Source organism: Somniosus microcephalus, chromosome 4, assembly GCF_052327205.1.
Source record: "Somniosus microcephalus isolate GS21.2 chromosome 4, FLI_Smic_1.0, whole genome shotgun sequence".
Classification (NCBI taxonomy): Eukaryota; Metazoa; Chordata; class Chondrichthyes; order Squaliformes; family Somniosidae; genus Somniosus; species Somniosus microcephalus.
Window position 1 is genome coordinate 274,431,112 of NC_140990.1, and position 21,225 is coordinate 274,452,336.

The 21,225-nt window shown below is 41.6% G+C and overlaps 1 protein-coding gene across 3 annotated transcripts in view; it reads left to right on the plus strand.

Moving 5' to 3' along the window:
- The window catches only part of scn1laa (sodium channel, voltage-gated, type I-like, alpha), a 199,902-nt gene that overhangs the window by 161,956 nt on the left and 16,721 nt on the right, over positions 1–21,225 (plus strand). For all 3 annotated transcript variants that reach the window (XM_085986444.1, XM_085986442.1, XM_085986443.1), the window contains exons 22-23: positions 8,047–8,100; positions 18,736–18,873. In XM_085986444.1, the coding sequence (XP_085842570.1) occupies positions 8,047–8,100; positions 18,736–18,873 (192 nt within the window). The remainder of the gene's footprint in view (positions 1–8,046; positions 8,101–18,735; positions 18,874–21,225) is intronic.

The following is a 21,225-nucleotide window of genomic DNA, read 5'->3' on the forward strand; positions in this document are numbered from 1 at the left end:
AGCATGGGTGTCAGATCAAATCTGTCAATGCTGGATACTTTGAAAGAGGAGAAACGATAACAGCAGAAGACCACAGCATGTAAGTTTAAAGGCTACAGGAGATGGCTTTACGAGGCTAACTACTATTTGATGCACTGTGAATACCACCACCACGTGGACCTCAGCAAGACACATTGCATAGGAAGATGAGCCTCAACAGCATTGTGATCTCAGAACTGTGTCAGCTCCCAGGACCAGACATGCAATCATTGAGCACTATTCTGACAGAGTTCTCAATAGAAATGAAAGTGCCCATTGTGCTCAACTTCTGTGCTAATAGGTGTTACTAGGCAGCAACAGGAGACATCGGTAAAAAGAGGGATGAGGTCCTGCAGCAAGAATTTAGGGAGCTAGGTGAAGGATTAAAGAGCAGGACCTCAAAGGTTGTAATCTCTGGATTACTCCCGGTGCCACGTGCTAGTAAGTATAGGAATAGGAAGATAGAACAGATGAATGCGTGGCTAAAGGGATGGTGCAGGGGGGAGGGCTTTAGTTTCCTGGATCACTGGGTCTGCTTCTGGGAAAGGTGGGACTTGTACAAGTCGGACGGTTTACACCTGAACCAGAGGGGGACCAATATCCTTGCGGGGAGGTTTGCTAGCACTGCTGGGGAGGGTTTAAACTAACTTGGCAGGGGGTTGGGGTACAGAGTGGAGCTATAGTAGGGGGTGATTTACAGCCAAATACAGAGGGAAAAACAAGTCAGTTGGGAAGGCAGAGCAAATATGCGAAGGCAAAAGAGAATATGGCAGGGCTGGAAGGCATTTATTTTAATGCAAGGAGTCTTGCAAATAAGGTGGATGAACTGAAGTTGTTGTTGAACACATGGGAGTACGATATTGTTGCTATCACGGAGACATGGTTGAGGGAGGGTCAGGACTGGCAGCTCAATATTCCAGGGTATAGAATCTTCAGGCGAGACAGAGGGGGGTGTAAAAGGGGAGGGGGTGTTGCAATATTAATTAAGGAGTCAATTACTGCTGTAAGGAGGGATGATATATTAGCGGGTTCCTCTAATGAGGCCATATGGGTAGAACTTAAAAACAAAAAGGGGGCAAGCACTTTGCTGGGAGTGTACTATAGGCCCCCAAACAGTCAGGGGGAGATAGAGGAACAGATATGTAGGCAAATCTCAGAAAAGTGCGAAAATAATAGGGTAATAATAGTGGTGGATTTCAACTTCCCCAATATAAATTGGGACAGTCAGAGTGTGAAAGGCTTAGAGGGTGCAGAATTCTTAAAGTGCATCCAGGAGAGCTTTTTGAGCCAACATGTAGAAAGTCCTACAAGAGAGGGGGCGGTACTGGACCGAATTCTGGGGAATGTAGCCGGGCAAGTGGTGGAAGTGTCAGTAGGAGAGCATTTTGGCGACAGTGACCATAATTCGGTGAGATTTAAGGTGGTCATGGAAAAAGACAAAGACGGCCCGGAAATAAGGGTTCTAAATTGGGGGAAGGCTGATTTTAATATGATAAGGCAGGATCTGGCCAAAGTGGACTGGGAGCAGCTGCTTATAGGAAAATCCACATCAAAACAGTGGGAGACTTTCAGAAGGGAAATAGAGAGAGTACAACGCCAACATGTTCCTGTAAAGGTCAAGGGTGGGACCAACAAGCAAAGGGAACCTTGGATGACAAGGGATATACAAATATGCATTAGAAATAAAAGGGGGGCTTTTGGCAGTTACAAAAGACTAAAGACGGAAGAAGCCCTAGAGGAGTATAAAAAGTGCAGGGGCATACTTAAAAAAGAAATTAGGAGGGCGAGGAGGGGCCATGAAATAACACTGGCGAGCAAAATAAAGGAAAATCCTAAGATGTTTTATAAGTATATTAAGGGCAAGAGGATAACCAGGGAAAGGGTAGGGCCCATTAGGGACCAAAGTGGCAATCTGTGTGTAGAGCCAGAGGATGTAGGCGGGGTTTTAAATGAATTTTTTGCATCTGTGTTCACTATGGAGAAAGACGATGCAGACATAGAAATCGGGCAAGGGGACTGTGACATACTTGAACATATTAGCATCGAGAGGGAGGAGGTGCTAGCGGTTTTAGCAGGCCAAAAAGTGGATAAATCCCCAAGCCCGGACGAGATGTATCCCAGGCTGCTATGGGAGGCAAAGGAGGAGATTGCAGGGGCTCTGACACAAATTTTCAGAACCTCTCTGGCCACAGGGGATGTACCAGAGGACTGGAGAACAGCTAATGTAGTACCATTATTCAAGAAGGGTAGCAGGGATAAACCAGGGAATTACAGGCCAGTGAGTCTAACATCTGTGGTGGGGAAATTATTGGAAAAAATTCTGAGGGACAAAATTAATCTCCACTTGGAGAGGCAAGGATTAATCGGGGATAGTCAGCATGGCTTTGTCAAGGGTAAATCATGTCTGACAAATCTGATTGAATTTTTCGAGGGGGTGACTACGGGGGTGGATGAGGGAAATGCTGTGGATGTGGTTTACATGGACTTCAGTAAAGCTTTTGACAAAGTCCCGCATAGGAGACTGGTCAAGAAGGTAAGAGCCCATGGGATCCAGGGTGCCTTGGCGCGTTGGATCCTAAACTGGCTGAGTGGCAGGAGGCAGAGGGTGATGGTCGAAGGTTGCTTTTGTGACTGGAAGCCTGTGTCCAGTGGGGTACCTCAGGGATCGGTGCTGGGTCCCTTGTTGTTTGTGATCTACATAAATGATTTGGATGAGAATGTAAAAGGTATGATCAGTAAGTTTGCAGATGACATGAAAATTGGTGGGGTGGTAAATTGCGAGGAGGAAAGCCTCAGGCTACAGGACGATATAAACGGGTTGGTCAGATGGGCGGAAAAGTGGCAAATGGAATTTAACCCTGAAAAGTGCGAGGTGATGCATTTTGGACGGACAAATAAGGCAAGGGAATACACAATGAGTGGTAGGACCCTAGGAAGTACAGAGGGTCAGAGGGACCTTGGTGTACATGTACATAGATCCCTGAAGGCAGCGGAGCAGGTAGATAAGGTGGTTAAAAAGGCATAAGGGATACTTGCCTTCATTAGCCGAGGCATAGAATATAAGAGCAGGGAGGTTATGATGGAGCTGTACAAAACGCTGGTGAGGCCACAGCTGGAGTACTGTGTGCAGTTCTGGTCGCCTCACTATAGGAAGGATGTGATTGCTTTGGAGAGGGTGCAGAGAAGATTCACCAGGATGTTACCTGGGATGGAGCGCCTCAGCTATGAAGAGAGGCTGGACAGGCTGGGGTTGTTTTCCTTGGAGCAGAGAAGGCTGAGGGGGGACCTGATTGAGGTGTACAAAATGATGAGGGGCATAGATAGGGTAGATAAAGAGGAACTTTTCCCCTTAGTAGGGGGGTCAATAACAAGGGGGCATAGATTCAGGGTAAGGGGCAGGAGATTTAGAGGGGACTTGAGGAGGAACTTCTTCACCCAGAGGGTGGTTGGAATGTGGAATTCAATGCCTGAAAGGGTGGTAGAGGCAGGAACCCTCACAACATTCAAGAAGCATTTGGATGAGCACTTGAAATGCCATTGCATACAAGGCTATGGACCAAATGCTGGAAAATGGGATTAGACTGGACAGGGATGGATGGGCGGCGCAGACACGATGGGCCGAAGGGCCTCTTTCTGTGCTGTAAAACTCTATGACTCTATGACATCATTCGGATCAGCTAGTATGCAGTTCACCACTGCATCACTGAAGTTGCAGATGCCTTTTCCAGCCATTATTGACATCAAGTTTAACTGTAGAACGTAGCACCACCTGCAGAGGGACCTCTAATTTTGCCAATCATGTTGCATTTCCTGAGTACAAGGCAACAAGATAACACTTTCATTACCACTTTTACTGTATGCAGTGCCCTTCCTCGTATCAACAGAAAAGGTTTATTCCTCCTTCAGTGTGCAGATAGTATATAACCACTGGCAAAATAAATAGTGGCTTTGGGGAGTACTTAAAATGCACAAACATCAAGTTTTCCCCAACTGTTCAAAAGGAAAACAAAATGCAAATTAGTCTCCAGAGAAACATTAAATACCTGCTCGAAATGTGACATAATTTGTGGAACCCCCAGATTCCACAGGAAAGAGCCTATAATGATGCACATTTGAAAAACAGAAGAATAATTTACTAGACCATTGCCCTCCAAAACAATTTCCAATGTTTGGAGTATTAGTGATGCCTCACAGTTGAAGCAGTGTCTTGACAGAATAATTATAACATGTTGCATAATGCAAAATATTACCATTGAAAGAGGCGTGCACATCCTTGCCAAAAAAAATCTGCAAGACATGGACCAAGAAGAGAATGGGGGTGGGGAGGGGCACCATTAATCCACTGCAGTTCACCATCTGACATCCCAAATGGCAGCAGAGCAGTGGGCACTGATCTTTCTACAAACAGAAGGACAGAAGATGAACTTTGTACATACGTTTTAATTACTATTTCACAGAATCCTTTGGACAAAAGACAAAATATTAATTTTTCTTCCCATTTCCAAGAAAATTTGTTTTTCTTCTAACAATTGTACACTAAAAAGATTGAAAACTTTATGGTTTTCAACATTTGCTTTTATTAATTAAGAGTGAATAGGCCAACAATGCTTAATATGTTAGTATGACATTCCTTTGGTCATGATTTTAATGTAAGCTTATTAACACCTCTGTTAAAATAGCAGGCAGAGTATTAGCATGCAAATACATTTGTCCACTAATATGGACAATAATAGGCTTGTGTGTAAAATATGTTTATCGTGATGCATTGCTGTGCTGTTCCCTTGTAATTCACAAACAAGTCTGCCATATTCTTTTGCATGTACTTCTCGTAACTGATGCACTATTGAATGGAGTAATTATGGAAGATTCTTGAGAGGTCTCCAGAGAACCCTGAAACAACTCTGCTGGCTTCCTACCTTTGTGTTGCAGACTCAAAGCCCTGCCTATGTGCCAGGATTAGCCTATCTTGTTTTAGTTGTGGTAGCCTGCATACCTTGGGATACTTCTTCCGTCATTTAACCGGAGGCACATGTTGATAAGGGATTAGTGACAAGAGAACCAGATTCAAATTCAAAAATGCAAATTAGATTCAGAATTGTGATTCCCACATATCACATCAGCTTGAGACAATGCATGTTCGTTAATACATTCCCATAAACATTCACACAGAATTTATTGGAATGATTTAATTTATGTAAGCTAAGTGGGGGTAGCTGTTTTATTTAACAGCTGGACTGGCCAATTCTTGAGCACAGAACGCTGATGAAGGGTCAGAGGTCAAGCCTCTGGCTTCCTGTCCAGTTAAGAAAGGACAGACAGTCTAGAGAAACCTGGAATTATAGTCAACACAGCAGGCGAGATCGGCCTTCTAATTTTTTTTGCCAAATAATTTCAGAGAATTAATAGTCAGAAAAGTGTATTTAGCGCACTAATGGGGTTACTATGTTAGGAGCATTACAAAACAGTTTAAAATTTCGCTGTATTCTGTTCATTCACATATTATCTGTAAAGTAAATCAGCTTGTTGGGTTACAACTGGCCTCATTTCACTAGAGGGTGTATCAATCTGCCTTTTGAAAGATTGGAGCAATGCACATAGGGACACGTATGATTATAGGGACCAGCTCAGATAACATTGGTACAAACCCTGGATTGCGGCATCATATTTCTAGATATTGGGCAGTAAAGGTAACCTTCTGATTGTAGGTAATGCATCTCCGCTTATGGGACTGCATATTGGCTCTGAACCCGAGAGAATACCTAGTGCAGATCCAAAATTTGTATCATGAATTCATAAAGATGGATTGTTACATTTGTTACATTTTAATTATGGACAATACATACGTTCCAGGTAATTGTCTGACTTCACAATCCCAGTGAAGAACGTTGCCCTCCAGCAGCATATATCGGCAATTTTGGTACGTGTTGCACCTGATTTCTGTTATGTGCTTCTGGCAGGCAAGATTCCCCTATCATATAATGGTAATTACATATATTTACTGTATATATTATTGATGTATATCTAATAGGCATTGTATTTACATTGTGGTGCATTCAGAAAAAGACAACCACAGTGGTGTTTATTGTGCAAGTCATTTTATTTTTCATTCACCAGCTACCCATTCAAATGAACCAAAGATACTATATTATCAGTTTGACCTTTCAGAGGCAGAAATGTAAATTGTGTCACACTCAATGATATATCCATGAGAAATATTCCATACAGAGTGCCTTTGACTAACCAGAAGATAATGCCTGGTTTTAACTTTGAATATCTACATTGCTGTTATCTTGCTCTAGTTTTTGCAAAACTGTTAGTTGGAGGCAGTGTTTGCTGATTAGATCAAATTAATAATGCCAGATTGCCCAGAGTCCTTAGGATCTTAACCTTAGGGTGAACGACTTAGAGGACTGCTAAGAACTCAGTAGTGTGGCATTTCATCAAGTGACTTGGCATGCTGCATTGTTTAGTTCCCTGAGGAAGGATGTCTGGATGGCTACTGAACTCTCCTGTAGAGATAAGGCGGCCAATTTTTAACCTTAAGAGGCCAGAAAGAGTTTAAAAATAAGCTGGTGAGTGGTAGGTAAATCTAAGAAATATAGCTTTATACTAATTTAGGTTGGCCTTTACTTAAGCTGCAAAAATTTGAGGGTCTCTCATGTTTTCTTCCTTTGCTACTCAGAATTGATTGCTGTTTGAATTCAGGATAGTAGAGCTCACATGCAGCCTAGTACGACATGTATACCTGCTTTCTGCAGGCATACTCAGTGTTGGCCTTAAAAGTGCATAATCATGGCAGGTGGAAGACCTGCCCTGCCGCACTTCTGGTGGAGCAGTGGTGCCACCAGAATTTGTACCCTATCGGGTTAAAATGAATAGATTTATCTTCTAGCCTGCAGTATAAATGCCACCAGAAGACAACATATTTACCAGCGAGGAAGATCTGAAAAGAGGATTTTGTACAAGTTTTTACTTTAATTAGGTGTCCTAAATGATCAGAAACTCATGAAGAATTGCTGATAGTTATCGATTTGAAATATCTCCATTTTGATCTACATTTAATTATATCACTCCTAAACGGAAACAAAGCAGACTAAGAAGCTATACAGTCTGGTGACTGTGATGAAATATTCCATTCATCACTGCCTGTGACTGTGGTTGGTTTCAGGTTCCCCCTTACCATTTTATTGCCTGTGACTGTGGTTGGTTTCAGGTTTCTCCTCACCATTGTATTGTGTATTGGAATGTATGGAATGTATTGTGTGTAGGGCTCCGCCCATACCTGGCCTCTATGTAAGCCAGCTCAGTCTGGCCTCACAGCCAGTACTGCAGACCTCCAGGGAAGATACCTCTCTCCACTGCGTGTTATCTTCTAAGTTAATAAAAGCCTTGTTTTGTTTCGCTAACATCGAGTCTCGGGATTATTGAGGCACATCAGTGACACAAGTGTGAATAGTACTGTATGTGTTCAAAAATGCTACAGTATGGCCTATGTGCAGTAAATTGCTCTTTTCTGATTCTAGTTTAAGCATCAGCAAGGCAAAAAGTATTAATCCATTCCAGTTATTTGATAATCCAGCAGTTTAAAACTAAAAGCAAAAGATAATCTAAGATAAGAGTGGCATTGGAGAAGAAAATTATTTTCATAGTAAATGTTTTACTATGTACCCTGGGTCAAAATCCTGGAACTCCCTACTTAACAGCACTGTGGGAGTATCTTCACCACACGGACTGCAGCGGTTCAAGAAGGCGGCTCACCACCACCTTCTCAAAGGCAATTAGGGATGGGCAATAAATGCTGCCTTGCCAGCGACACCGACATCCCATGAACAAATTTTTTTTTTAATTATATGGCCGGCAGAAGATAGGGCAAATGCTTTGAGGATTGAAAGAACAGATATTTTTTTATTTTAATGAAAACATTAGAAATGCTAATATGCATTAGGGAAACAGTTTTTTTTCTTGCTACAAATTTATAGTTTTAGATTCGGTACAGATGCCTATTATTTATTTGTGTTGTTTACTTAGGCAACATTTAAAGGATGGATGGAGATCATGTATGCTGCTATTGATTCAAGAGGTGTAAGTATGCATTAGTCAGTATAATTTATAGATAGTTAGTTTACAAGCTCAAATGTACAAAAACAAAGACTGGTTATTTAATTTAATGCCATTTATGAAAACTCTTGAAATTATATTTGACTATGCAGTTGTATATTGGTGGAAGACCTCCGTCCCCAGATTAAAGCTGTAACCAAGAAGTGAAAAACAATTTCCAGGGTATTAATCCCTATATTAAAACGTTGGTGATTGTAGTGTATATTTTACCACAAAATACATTAAGAATTGCCACATGCATTTGGGTGTATATGTCTGAGGTGTGTTACAAATAATGTATTTTGTTTTAATGAACACTTTGGCTATTTAAAAAAAACAAATTTTTGGTGTTACTTTAAGTATTCGTGTAACCAACCAAAAGAGATTGAAAAATGGGAGGTTGCTTGGACTTTCCTATCCTATGTTTGTGAGACAGACTCCTTCCTCATGGAAAATTACATGGAGTAAACTATGTTATATCCCAAATAACTACAACATAGACAGTGACCATAGTTCCATGTAATAACAGGTTTATTACCCAAGGCAATTAATAATTAACCGCAGAACCTGATCCTGTAGAAATGATCAAAATGGTCTAGTCCACTTAATAATTTGCCATAGAACCATGCCCCAGCAGAAGTCAATACCTTCAAGAGAGGAGATGGGGAGAAAGGGGAAGAAATTGCCAAAAGAGAAACAATGTGAACAATTTACACATGCAAATACTGTAGATATCATAATAGTCAAAGTATTGCTGCTTTAATTATTCTTCTGGGATTAACAGTGGCTGGTACTCATAGCTGCAGAGCCAAAAATATTTAAAACACTAATTTTACAGCTCACAGACCAGTTATAGTGGGCAAAACTGTAAGTTGCCAATCAAACTCTGTCAAGGCAACCTTGCAAAGTTGTCTTCCTCCTACCTGTTGCTTCTCTCAAAGACAATCCCCAAAACAATGGAGAGGGATAGAAGTAAATCAGTCTACAGTTACTGCCAAGAAACAAATCCCTTACTGGCTTTTCAGCTTGATTATGGAATGCAGAGTCTTGTCCTTGTCCAGGTCACTACTCTGCATGCTACTTTGTGGCTCTCTTATGAAGAAACTGGTAGCTGGTGGAGAGAGTGAAGAATTCATAGAAACATTCTTTAAGAAAAGTGTATGTGATTATGAAGTGAAGGCATATTGACTCCGACATCCCCATCCCAATTGCCAGGCCAACAGTTAATTCCAATGAATGATGGTGCCTCCTCTTCATGATGAGTTAATGTGCGGATGTATGTGCTTTCTCCTCCAGTGTCCTGCCATTCCCTAGCATTGTGTTAATTGGCTCTAGCACCAAATGCTTTGAATATTTGTCACAGGGTTCTATGTAGTTAACCTAGTGTTCACTTGACTTTTATGATCTGATAACCAGTACAGTCTACTACACTTAAATGCTTTTAAGGGCTTCAGTCACTATAAATTATATTATGGGATACTAGTCAAGAAATAACTAACATGTTTGTATGAAATCTCGCTCTCTTTTAATTTAGTGGAGCTGTTGACGTAGCAGAATACAATTTCTGATGATTGAGTTATGCTTTCATACAGTAGTATCACATAGCATAATTTTCTGCACATGCAGTTAGTATTACCAAAGTCATCATGATCTTCAAGTTCTAGAGTAGGATTTCCCTACTTCAATGGTTTGCTTCCCATAGGAAGTACTTTTACCGAGAATTTCCTGGAGAATGGTGCATCTACAGCGTTGGGTTCGATTTGCATTTTAAAAGTCACAGGAAATTATGGCGCAAGTGAGTTATGCCATTATTCACGCTGTGAACTTTTGCACTGCTCCACTGATACCTTCATCAAAATTGATTATCATAGCATGGTGACGTTAAATTCCTGGATTTACGACAGTTTTCTCGCTGCCACTTAGACTGAAAAATAATGGTGCAGGTGGACATATTTAAATTCATGAGTTCAGAATAATTGATTAAAGTAAAATAAAATTTTTGCTCTTGTTAATTTTATTCTTAGCTAAAACCCATCAAAAAACTTCTTCACCATTGTATATAGGTTTAGTGTATATTGTGTGCATGGTGTAGATCATTGAGCTGCCTGCACATGCCATTGATTAAAGTGTGAGTGGGAGAGAAATGAGTTTAGGCCTGTTTTCAGGCCCAAACTAGTTGGTGCCCTCATAGGAGTGGGGTGGGGGGATACGAATGGAAGGGGACGATTGCAGGCTTGTAGCAGCCTACAGTAGTGCTGTGGGTAAGTTAAAAAGAAACAACTTACATTTATGTTGGTGGCCTCCAGCAGTCCCTTTAAGGGCTGCTGGTTAGGCCACAGATGACCTTGTAAAATTGAGTCGTGCATGCCCAGTGTGTGGTCCGCTCAGTTTGTGACCAATATGCAAACGCATATTTAAGGCGCTCTCGGAGTGCAGGACATATCCCTGGAATTTGGACATTTTTGCCCTCGTTTCATCTTGAGAAGGGGCGAAACGATGTCCAATTTCAGCTCCTCCCCCTTCCCACCACTCCCCCATCCCACCCCAGTTTTTTTAATCTGAGATTTTTTGGTAGCTTAAATTATTAGTGTCATCTTCTAACTAAATGGTACAAAAAACTGAGTACAGCAGCTAAGTTTGCCCACAACTCAAACAAATTTCAGCAAGTGATCAAGTTCAGCATAGTGGAAGAATTTGAAATGTTACGACTCAGGTCATGTCATGTCAGGTCATGCAAGTACAGCAAGCAATTAGGAAGGCAAATGGTATGTTGGCCTTTATTGCAAGGGGGGTTGGAGTATAAGGGTAAGGAAGTCTTATCTTACTATAATTGTACAGGGCTTTGGTGAGACCACACCTGGGATGCTGTGTACAGTTTTGGTCTCCTTACCTAAAGGAGGATATACTTGCTTTAGAGCAGGTGCAACAAAGGTTCAATAGATTGATTTCTGGGATGAGAGGGATGTCCTATGAGGAGAGATTGAGTAGAATGGGCCTATATTCTCTGGAGTTTAGAAGAATGAGAGGTGATCTTATTGAAAGTAGAAATTAACCTGGAAAAGGCTTTCATTGAGAATTACAGGTTAAACATGCTGAGTGAGAAAAAAATATATATTTTTGAATATGCACATACTTTCTGTAAGTGTAACTCTTGTTTCCTGTAACTGTCATGCCTATTTCCATTACATATTTTCTGCCACGCTATTTCCATCACGCTATTTCACCTCATGTTTTCTGGCACATGAGAACTTACAGATTCATTTTGATTACTTTTCCTTGAATCCTCCAACTCCTGTCTCCAAACTGTAGTGCTACACGTGAGTCTTCCTAATTTGCGTTTCGAAGCTAGGGACAGTGTGTTCACAGCACCATTGCAGGTGAGACTGATTGCATTTTGCCATTTTCATCTTGGAGCCTGCATTGGTTCACACTGTGCTGAGAACACTTAGAATCATAGAAGGATACAGCAAAGAATATATAACAAAAAGAGCAGTGGTCCCAACATCAACTCCTGGGGGAGACCACTGCACACTTCCCTCTAATTTGAATAACAACCGTTCATCACTAGTCTCTGCTTTCTGTCCCTCAGCTAATAACGTATCCACACAGCAACTACCCCTTTATAGAAACATAGAAGATAGCAGCAGGAGTAGGCCATTTGGCCCTCGAGCCTGCTCCGCCATTCAACGAGATCATGGCTGATCATCCAAATTCAGTACCCTGTCCCTGCCTTCTCCCCATATCCCTTGACCCCTTTGGCCTTAAGAAATATATCTAACTCCTTCTTGAATATATTTAATGAATTGGCCCCCACTGCCTTCTGTGGTAGAGAATTCCACAGGTTCACCACTCTCTGGGTGAAGAAATTCCTCCTCATCTCTGTCCTAAATGGCTTACCCCTTATCCTTAGACTGTGACCCCTGGTTCTGGACTCCCCGGCCATCAGGAACATCCTTCCTGCATCTAGTCTGTCTAGTCCTGTTAGAATTTTATAAGTTTCAATGAGATCCCCTCTCATTCTTCTAAACTCCAGCGACTATACGCCCAATCAACCCAATCTCTCCTCATACGTCATTCAAGTTTGCAGACGACACAAAGCTGGGTGGGCGTGTGTGCTGTGAGGAGGATGCCGAGAAACTCCAGTATGATTTGGACAGGTTGGGTGATTGGGCAGAAGCATGGCAGATGCAATATAACGTGGATAAATGCGAGGTTATCCACTTTGGTGTCAAAAACAGAAAGGCAGATTATTATCTGAATGGCAATAGATTGGGAGAAGGTGAAGTGCAACGAGACCTGGGTGTCCTTGTGCACCAGTCGCTGAAGGTAAGCATGCAGGTGCAGCAGGCGGTTAAGAAGCAAATGGTATGTTGGCCTTCGTAGCGAGAGGGTTCGAGTACAGGAACAAGGATGTCTTGCTGCAGTTGTACATGGCCTTGGTGAGACCGCACCTTGAGTATTGTGTGCAGTTTTGGTCGCCTTATCTGAGGAAGGATGTTCTTGCCATGGAGGGAGTGCAGCGAAGATTCACCAGGCTGATGCCTAGGATGGCAGGAATGACGTATGAGGAGAGATTGGGTCGATTGGGCTTATACTCACTGGAGTTTAGAAGAATAAGAGGGGATCTCATTGAAACTTATAAAATTCTAACAGGACTAGACAGACTAGATGCAAGAAGGATGTTCCCGATGGTCGGGGAGTCCAGAACCAGGGGTCACAATCTAAGGATAAGGGGTAAGCCATTTAGGACAGAGATGAGGAGGAATTTCTTCACCCAGAGAGTGCTGAACCTGTGGAATTCTCTACCAGAGAAGGCAGTTGAGGCCAATTAATTAAATATATTCAAGAAGGAGTTGGATATATTTCTTAAGGCTAAAGGGATATGGAGAGAAGGCAGGGACAGGGTACTGAATTTAGATGATCAGCCATGATCTCATTGAATGACGGAGCAGGCTCGAGGGGCCGAATGGCCTACTCCTGCTTCTATCCTCTATGTTTCTATTCCTGCCATCCCAGGTATCAGCCTGGAGTTTCTCGGCATCCTCCTCACAGCACACACGCCCACCCAGCTTTGTGTCATCTGCAAAATTGGAGATATTACATCTCGTTCCCTCGTCTAGATCATTTATATATATATATTGTGAATAGCTGGGGTCCTAGGATCGATCCCTGCGGTACCCCACTAGTCACTGCCTGCCACTCGGAAAAAGACCTGTTTATTCCAACTCTTTGCTTCCTGTCTGCCAACCAGTTCTTTATCCAAATCAGTACTTTGCCCCCAATCCCATGTGCCTTATCTTTACACGCTAATCTCTTATGCGAGACCTTATCGAAAGCCTCCTGAAAGTCCAAATACACCACATCCGCTGGCTCTCCCTTATCTATTTTACCAGTTACATCCTCAAAAAATTCCAGTAGATTAGTCAAGCACGATTTACCTTTTGTAAATCCATATTGACTTTGTCCGATTCTGTCACTGTTTTCCAAGTGCTCTGCTATTACATCTTTTATAATGGACTCTAGCATTTTCCCCACTACCGATGTCAGGCTTACCGGTCTATAATTCCCCGTTTTCTCTCTACCACCTTTTTTGAATAGTCGGGTAACATTAGCTACCCTCCAATCCATGGGAACTGTTCCAGAGTCTATCGAATTTTGGAAGATGACCAGCAATGCATCTACTATTTCTAGGGCCACTTCCTTATGTACCCTAGGATGTAGATTATCAGGCCCTGGGGATTTATCAGCCTTCAATCCCATCAATTTCCCTAACACCATTTCCCTACAAATACTGATTTCTTTCAGTTCCTCCCTCTCATTAGACCCTATGTTCCCCGACATCTCTGGGAGGTTATTTGTGTCCTCCTTTGTGAAGACAGAACCAAAGTATGTATTTATTTGGTCTTCCATTTCTTTGTTCCCCATTATAAATTCCCCTGATTCTGACTACAAGGGACCTACGCTTGACTTCACCAATCTTTTTCTCTTCACATATCTACAAAAGCTTTTACAGTCAGTTTTTATGTTCCCTGCAAGCTTACTCTCATACTCTATTTCCCCCCTCTTAATTAATCCCTTTGTCCTCCTTTGCTGAATCCTAAACTGCTCCCAGTCCTCAGGTTTACTGTTTTTCCTGGCCAATTTATATGTCCTCTCCTTGGATCTTATGCTATCCCTAATTTTCCTTGTTAGCCACGGTTGAGTCACCTTTTTTGTTTTATTTTTATGCCAAACAGGGATGAACAAATTCTGTTGTTCATCCATGTGATCTTTGAATGTTTGCCATTGCCTATCAACCGTCAACCCTTTGAGTAACATTCCCCAATCAATCCTACCCAACTCGAACCTCATACCATCGTAGTTTCCTTTATTTAAATTCAGGACTCTAGTCTCTGAATCAACTACTTCACTCTCCATCTTAATGAAGAATTCTATCATATGATTCTCCGACCCAAGGGGCCTCCCACAACAAAATTGCTAATTAATCCTTTCTCATTACATAATACCCAGTCTAAGATGATCTCTAGTTGGTTCCTCGACATATTGGTCCAGGAAACCATCCCGTATACACTCCAGGAATTCCTCCTCCACAGCATTGTTACTAATTTGGTTAGCCCAATCTATATGTAGATTAAAGTCATCCATGATAACTGCTGTGCCCTTATTGCACGCGTCTCTAATTTCCAATTTAATGCCATCCCCAACCTCTGCATTACTGTTTGGAGGTCTGTATACCACTCCCACTAACATTTTCTGCCCCTTGGCATTTCTCAGTTCTACCCCTACAGATTCCACATCATCAGAGCTAATATACTTCCTATCAATTGTGTTAATCCCCTCTTTAACCAGCAATGCTACCCCACCTCCGTTTCATTTTTGCCTATCTTTCCTGAATATTGAATACCCCTGGATGTTGAGTTCCCAGCCTTGGTCACCCTGGAGCCATGTTTCCGTAATCCCAATCATATCATATCCGTTTACCTCTATTTGCGCAGCTAATTCATCCACCTTATTACGAATGCTCCTCGCATTGAGACACAAGGCTTTCCGGCTTGATTTTTTAACACTCTTACACCTTTTAGAATTATTATTTACTGTGGCCATGTTTGATTTAAACCCTTGATTTCTCTGACTGCCACCTTTGTTTTTCTCCTTCCTGTCTTTTGCTTCTATCCTTGTTTCCCTTTCCTCTGTCTCCCTGCTCAGGTTCCCAACCTCCTACCATTTTACTTTAAACCCTCCCCCAGAGCACTAGCAAACACTCCCCCTAGGACATCGGTCCCGGTCCTGCCCAGGTGCAAACCGTCCGGTTTGTACTGGTCCCACCTCCCCCAGAACCGGTTCCAATGTCCCAGGAATTTGAACCCCTCCCCCTTGCACCATTCCTCTGGGCTTCAATTTTGCTAACAAGTCTTCTATTATATGGTACTTTATCAAACGCCTTTTGAAATTCCATGTACACAACATCAACCGCACTAACCTCATCAACACTCTCTGTTACTTTATCAAAAAATTCAAAACACAATTTGCTTTAAACAAATCTGTACTGGCTTTCATTTATTAACCCATATTTTTCCAAGTGCCAATTCATTTTTTCCCAATTTATTGTCTCTATAAGTTTCCCTATCACCGATGTTAGGCTGACTGGCCAGTAGTTGCCAGGTTTATCCCTCTCCCCTTTTTTGAACAGAGGTGTAACATTTACAATCCTCCAGTCTTCTGGCTCCACTCCCATATCTGAGGAGGATTGGAAGAATGTGGCCAGAGCCTCTGTAATTTCCACCTTTACGTCCCTCAGCAATCTAGGATGCATCCCATCCAGACCGGGTGATTTTTCTACTTTGAGCGCTTCCAACCTTTTAAGTACCTTCTCTTTATTTTTATCCTATTCAATTTCTCTACTACCTCCGCCTTTACTGTGACCTTGGCAGCATCCTCTTCTTTAGTGAAGACAGATGCAAAGTACTCGTTTAGTACATCAGCCATGTGCTCTGCCTCCACAAGAAGATCTCCTTTTTGGTCCCTAATTGGCCCCACCCTTCCTTTGACTACATTTATGCTATTTATATGTTTATAAAAGACTTTTGGGTTCCCTTTTATGTTACCCACTAATCTATTCTTATAAACTCTCTTTGTCCCTCTTATTTCCTTTTTCAGTTCTCCCCTGTACTTTTTGTATTCAACACTTTAGAAACGTTAAAGCTGAGTTTCCACTTAGAGCAAGCATCCTGACACATTCCAAAACACCTTCTTACCCCATGCTCCCAGATCCAGCCATTCTATTACCAATCCCATGACACCCTGGTTCTCCATTGCTTCCTCCCCACAATACCCCCTGCCATTGCTGCACAATTCTATGACCTCCCCTCCTACCAGCCCCACACATAGGGACTCCCATCCCACTTCTATCCACTGGGGCCTACCTTAAACTCCCACACCTCAGGTCTTCAATACAACTACATTCCACAACCTCATTCCCAGTACAGGAAACTCTCGTTTAAACGGCACCTAAATATCCGAAATTCTCTATTAAACGGCAAAATTCATACTCTGAAAACACCTCAATAACCGGAAATGTTGCCAAGTCCGAGTCTCCCGTGGTGGCCGAGTTAGTCAGTGGGGGTAGTTCTCCAAACTGCCACTACTTGGCTACTTGGCACTGTCAGAAGTCCGAACACCTCAATAACAGGTGTCTGACTCTTTGTTTGTTAAAAATAGCCTCGGTAGATAACCCTCTCCGTCATCCGGAATTTTTAATCAACCGGCACCATCCCGGTCCCATCGGTGCCGGATACCAGAGAGTTTCCTGTACTACCGCATCACAAAACAACCTCCAGTGTTGCTGAATCCCACAAATCCAAACCCTTTTCTCCCACATCCTGACAACACCCTCCCAAAACTGTCTCACCTCACCTACTAATTGGCTATCCTGTGACCCCAGTGAGTTTATTTCACTTTACTCATTACCTTTACCCACACCATTTTCTCCTTCACCAATCTAACCTCTTCACATTTGCATCTCATAACTTCTTTTACACACACCATCAAACACTCTACAACCCTAAACTTCCTTTAGGCAATTGCTCTAATGCGTATTGGGAGAAAAGGATGTGGTGTGGCAGTATATATAAACTCCAGTATTGAGGCACAAGTGAGAGAGGATATAAAAGAGGAAAGGGCAGACACAGAATCACTTTAGGTAGAATTTATGACACAGAATCACTTTAGGTAGAATTTATAGACGGTAATAGAGGTAAACTATTATGCTATAAAACTCCAGGAGTGGGATGACAGCCTTGATCAGAAACTGTGGGACGAGATAAGAAAGACGAAAGTCAGGGACTATAGTTATTGGAGATTTTAACTTAGCAGAAATTGGCTGTGACAAAGGTGTCTCTACTGGTAAGATAGGGAAAAGATTTCTAGAGTTAATGGAAGACTGTTTTATGACTCCATTTGTAAAAGAGCCAACCAGGGGAGACAACATCTTGGATTTGTTGCTCCCAGTCTACCTCCATGGCTTCGCCCTTCCATATTTCTGTAACCTCCTTCTGTCCTACATCCCTCTGAGAACTCAGTGTTCCTCCAATTCTGACCTCTTGTGCATCCTCAGCTTCCTTTGCCCCACCATTGGCAACCGTGCCTTCAGCTGTGTAGGACCTAAGCTCTTAAATTCCTTCCCTAAACCTCTTCACCTCTTTCTCCTCCTTTAAGACACTCCTTAATACCTAACACTTTGATCAAGCTTTTGGCCAACTATCGTAATGTCTTCTTCTTTGGTGTCAATTTGTTTTTGTCTGATTATGCTATATAAATGCAAGTTGTTGTTGTAACCGGGACAATCAAATCTTCAACACAAAGGTGGCTGAGGCTTTAAGTACCAGTGATCATATTTGGCATTACAAGGACTGGAGATGCTATTAAAAACCCAAACAAATTTGCCAAATTTTAAGAGGACCAACGTTATCTATTTGAAACCTCTTGTCAGAGTGAGCTCGGGTGAGGGCATGCCAAATGATACTGCAAAAACGATAAAGATTTTTTTTTGTGACAGAGGAGTGAAGGGTGGCAAATGTTACTCCATTCTTCAAAAAAGACAGTGGTTGGTAAACTACCAAAGTCGATAATGTGGCATGAAATTACTAATCAGGGCCAGAAACTATCATAACCAGCATGGATTTCTAAAAGGCAGGTTGTGCTTGACCAACCTTAGAATTCTTTGAAGAAATAACAGAGGATAGATAAAGGAGTTGTAGTGGATGTGGTTTATATAGGTTTTCAAAAAAGAACATTTGATAAAGTTCCACACAATGCTCTTATGACAAAGGTAATGGCACATGGAATTAAGGGGAATGTTGAATAGAGAGATAGTCCTGAGAACAAATTTTTAAAAAGCTATATTGCCAAGAGCCACTACTTTCATTTTATTTATACTGAAGTTTATAATATGATTCTATGATTCTAAGGGTTCTGAATTTAGCTGGTGTGGACTATATTGTCATTTTAATGTTATGTATGGTGCTTAAAAACATGAATGTCAGATAAATACAGAACAAAATGTGTACAGCATTTATTTTCAGTATTTTTAAGTTCTTTGCCCTAACTTATGTCTTTCTTTAGATGGAGCAGCAGCCTGACTATGAATGCAATATGTACATGTATTTTTACTTTGTCATTTTCATCATCTTTGGATCTTTCTTCACCTTAAATTTGTTCATTGGTGTCATTATTGACAACTTCAATCAACAGAAGAAAAAGATAAGTATTTTCCCTATGAGAAAATAAACACAACTAATATGGTCATCGAGCCGTATATTGTCTTAAAATTGTGTTTATAAAATGCCATTAGTGCTACAGTTTTTTACAAATTGCCCTCAAGGTCAGATCTGTCATTTTCCAAGGGACAAAAACACTTTGGGGAATATTTTGTTTATTTCAAAAACTGCATTATTACATAATATTTCTGTCTAACACATCCAATCACATATGTCCAGAAACTCCTGTGTTTCCTTCTAGTAGTTTTATGCTATACAAATTCATTAACCATTAATGGCAGAAACCTGGCAATCAGTTTTAATCTGCAATTATGCTAACATTCACATTTTGAAAACTATTTTTTCTGTATTTCTCAATTTATATATTCTTTTCCATCTGTCACCTCTGCTGTAACTTTTGTTGTAGCTTGTGTTCCCCTTCTGTGTATTAATTGTAGAGTATATTTTTCTTCTTATTCGTTACATTTGGCAAACTCGACTCTGCTACTTTTTCTTAACAGCCTTTATCTACCGTTTTTCTGTTCTTTTGATTCTATGCTCTTTATGAGTCTCTGCTCTATTTATGATTCTGTGTTCTGTATATTTGATGCACTACTTTGTATATTTGATTCTCTCATGTTCCTCCTTTTCTGCTGTTCTTTGCCACGTTCTTTTTTCTAACTACTTTTATATCATGTGTATCTGTCCTGTGTTTTTCTGCATTCTGTGAATGTGATTCTACAATGTACCTGTCCGATTTCCTCTTGTGTCACTGATTCTGTAATCTGTCTTGTCAGATGGTGCATCCTATGGGGACGATTTTCAGGTAGCGTCCGAAACAGGTGCAAAGTCGGCAGAGCGACTGCTCCACCTGCCCGTTCATGCCAGCGTGAGGCCTGGGCCATTTTGAGGCCCCAGCCTTATTAGCATACCACCGGCGAGCAGTGTGTATCAAATGGGTGTCCCATTGCAGCGAGGGCAGTAAATCAGCTGACCCCACTGAGTCAGCCACCAGGTATAGGCCTGGGAGTGGGGAGTGGAAGGTAATCCCAGGGGAGGACTTCGAATGAGCTGGTAGTGTGTCGGAGTCTTTCGGGAGCCCCAGGAGGAGCACTTTTGCTCCTCTTGGACCCACCAAAGAAAGAAATTGAAAGTTTCTTAGACCGTTTAGTGAGCGGCTGCTCACGTCTAGTACAAATGGGAAGAATGCTCATTTGTAACTGAAAATTGCAATCCGTGTCCTACAATCGGCGTAGGGCTCTGATTTGCATATTTAGGTAGCCTCACGGCTGTTTGACATGGATAGCCATTTACAGACCTGCTTGAAATTTGCTTCAGGCAGGCATTGGGCATAAATGAGATGACTGAGGTGCCCCCAAGCGCCCAATTTTCAGTCGAGAAATTGCTCCCAATATTCTGTACCTGTTATTTATAACAGATCCTCTGTTCCAAGCTTTATGCTTTTATATTTTGTGTTTATGATTCTTCATTCTATATTTATTAACCTCTGTTTTATTTTCCTATTTCACTACTCCTTGTTTCTGATCCCTTCACCTGTGCATCTGATTCTGATGTGCACTTTCTTCATCATATGAATCTGATTCTCAACCTTTGGACCCAATTCTCTATTTGGAGGTTTTAATTCCTTGTTGTTTTCTATGAACCAAGTCTTCATTCAGTATTTGACCAATGTTTTTACTCCATTCTGTTTATCTGATTCTCTGTTCCTAAACGCAATTCTTTGTTCTGTGTACCTTTATTCTCTGTTCACTTTTCCCTTGTTCTGTTTACCTGATCTACTCTTCTCTCTTCTGTTTTCATGTTTTATTTAGTTTTTTCTCCTGTCTTTCCAATTCTGTGTTCTTTGTGGCCGAACGACAGTGACTGATTGCAGAATTAAGGGCAGTAACAGCAGGGAGAAGAACTATTGACGAGGGTAGCAACCACGAATGACTCAAACACTATGAAGCTGCCAGATCCATTACATTGAAAATTATGGTATACTGAATGAGGCCCCACTTCCCTCGCAAGAGCATGTTTTTTGATTGGCTCCCAAATACTGCATTATAACAAGGGTCTTCTGTATGTATCTCTTTTCTTTCTATTCCAGCTGAAAAACTGATCTATTTTTGTAATTTTACTGAGTAATGTTATAAAGCTCAAACTATAGGCATGTACAGAATCAGAGGACATTTCTTAATACACAAGGTCCAAAATTCTGCTGACCCTTTTGAGGGGGTCCTCATGGAGACAGGGGGGCTCATTTACATACTGGAGGCAGGTGGCCCATAATTGTTCCCACCTTGTGGTGCCGCTGTAAATATCAGAGCAGCCCCCTGCTTCTGCAAGGGGGGAG